The following is a 1,610-nucleotide window of genomic DNA, read 5'->3' as shown; positions in this document are numbered from 1 at the left end:
TAAAACGTAAATTTAAAATCTTATTTCATGTAAACAATGCTTGAAATTACTTACTATACAATTTGTATGTAAATTAAAATGTAAAATTTATAAAATTAAACTGTTATATTTATAAATTTAGATTAATGCATACATAAAGAGGATTTCAATATAAAAGAACAATACATTGGAATAAATATACAAATTCAAAAAAATGGTTTCAGATTATAAGCAACATGTTATTTTTTGTCAGCGTAATACGATTTTTGAAAACCTACATTACAAATTTGAACAAACACTTATTGAGTTAAAGAACGCACTGAACATTTAACACAAACTTAATTGCCAGCGTGATGGCGGATACACTAATAAGTCTTTTAATCAGAGTTTTTACTAAACAACATTCAATAATACCACGTCAATGAATGCAGAAACAGAAGTTTATATTCAGTGCTTCTGTACTAACTCCTAAGCTTCTTTAGTCTAGGTAGATGATGGTTCAGTCTGGAACTGGATCAATATCACCAGGTAAGTTGTCACCGCTCCAGCCATCTGTACAGATAGAACACACCGTCAGTCTATACATGTTATAACATGTTTGGTAGCAGTCAGTTTATCTTCTTAAGAAATGTATGTGTAAGAACGAAAACGATATTGAGTATAAATAAATTTATACATGAACGTATATTGCTATCATCGAAATTACTAGAAAATTGATATTATTAATAAAAAGCAATCACTAACTGCTGTGAGGGTCTCGTTGTTGAGCGGGAAATATCCACGAGTAGAGAATCTTGCATTATGGTGAGGCAACTGCAGGAGAAACCCTTCAAGCTGAAAAACACTCACAAAGGTAATTACATATTTTCATCACGTTTGCACTAAAACGTTAATGAAAAAAGCAATGTAGATCTTGAATCTTGTTAAGTCTTCTAACAATAGTTCAGATTATTACGATACGATTATTACGACAAGATCAAGATCATTACTAAACCGTACTAAATTGGTCGAATCAGTGGTTAAATATGTATGAGAAATTACCTGTTTTCTCAAATTTGGGTCCAAGTCCTTGTTGATCAACTTGCAGATAGTCTGTCCTGTCTCATCAGCCTAGAACAACATCATGTATTTAGAAAGGTAAAATATGTCACATCTCCGAAAGTAATGTCATTGTATTGAACAAATCTTGAATAGTTCATAGACTCCAAAGTATGTGTAAACGAGCCTCTTTTCCTGGATATGAGAAGTCCTTAAGGATAAAAAAACAGTATTTCGGAAAAAAGCAACTTTTATAATTATACTTTTTGATCTCATAGTGATAAAAACATATTCTGTGTTATGTTTTAAACAAAACATGTAAAAGTTAAGGTAGAATGTCAGAATATAATATTTACCTGGTTGGTCACGACCGTGCTGGAGTTTAACAAGAGGATTACGTAGCAGATGTGAAGCAAGATCCAAGCTCCTTCATTAGTTCTGATGAAACATGCATGAGAGCCGTCAACACTGGCAGGGCTTGTAACTTCCATCTCAATCTTGGCGTTGACCATTTCAAAGGACTTTGTGATACTTTGAGCCACATGTGTGAAGTGGACGAGTAGGACAGCTTGGGAGCAGTACAGCAGTGTCAT

General features: G+C 33.0%; 1 protein-coding gene across 1 annotated transcript; it reads right to left on the bottom strand.

Moving 5' to 3' along the window:
• Positions 1 to 462: 462 nt before the first annotated feature.
• LOC124368069 (gustatory and pheromone receptor 32a-like) lies at positions 463 to 1,610 on the bottom strand. Its single transcript, XM_046825343.1, has 4 exons — positions 1,374 to 1,610; positions 1,021 to 1,089; positions 724 to 813; positions 463 to 531 (listed from the first exon to the last, which is right to left on the bottom strand). Exons 1-4 carry the CDS (start codon positions 1,608 to 1,610, stop codon positions 463 to 465), a joined length of 465 nt encoding a protein of 154 aa, XP_046681299.1.

The sequence above is a fragment of the Homalodisca vitripennis genome, chromosome 8 (assembly GCF_021130785.1).
Source record: "Homalodisca vitripennis isolate AUS2020 chromosome 8, UT_GWSS_2.1, whole genome shotgun sequence".
In the NCBI taxonomy this organism is placed as follows: Eukaryota; Metazoa; Arthropoda; class Insecta; order Hemiptera; family Cicadellidae; genus Homalodisca; species Homalodisca vitripennis.
The sequence above is the reverse complement of the archived record's forward strand: the minus strand, read 5'-3'. Positions and strand labels throughout refer to the sequence as shown.

What these genes read in the sequence shown, in the direction of transcription:
- LOC124368069 (XM_046825343.1), bottom strand. Translation starts at nt 1,610, where the DNA reads ATGACACTGCTGTACTGCTCCCAAGCTGTCCTACTCGTCCACTTCACA. An exon ending in GCACGGTCGTGACCAACCAG is followed by an intron (nt 1,090 to 1,373) that starts GTAAATATTATA and finishes ATGTTGTTCTAG; the next exon opens with GCTGATGAGACAGGACAGAC. An exon ending in ACAACGAGACCCTCACAGCA is followed by an intron (nt 532 to 723) that starts GTTAGTGATTGC and finishes CTATCTGTACAG; the next exon opens with ATGGCTGGAGCGGTGACAAC.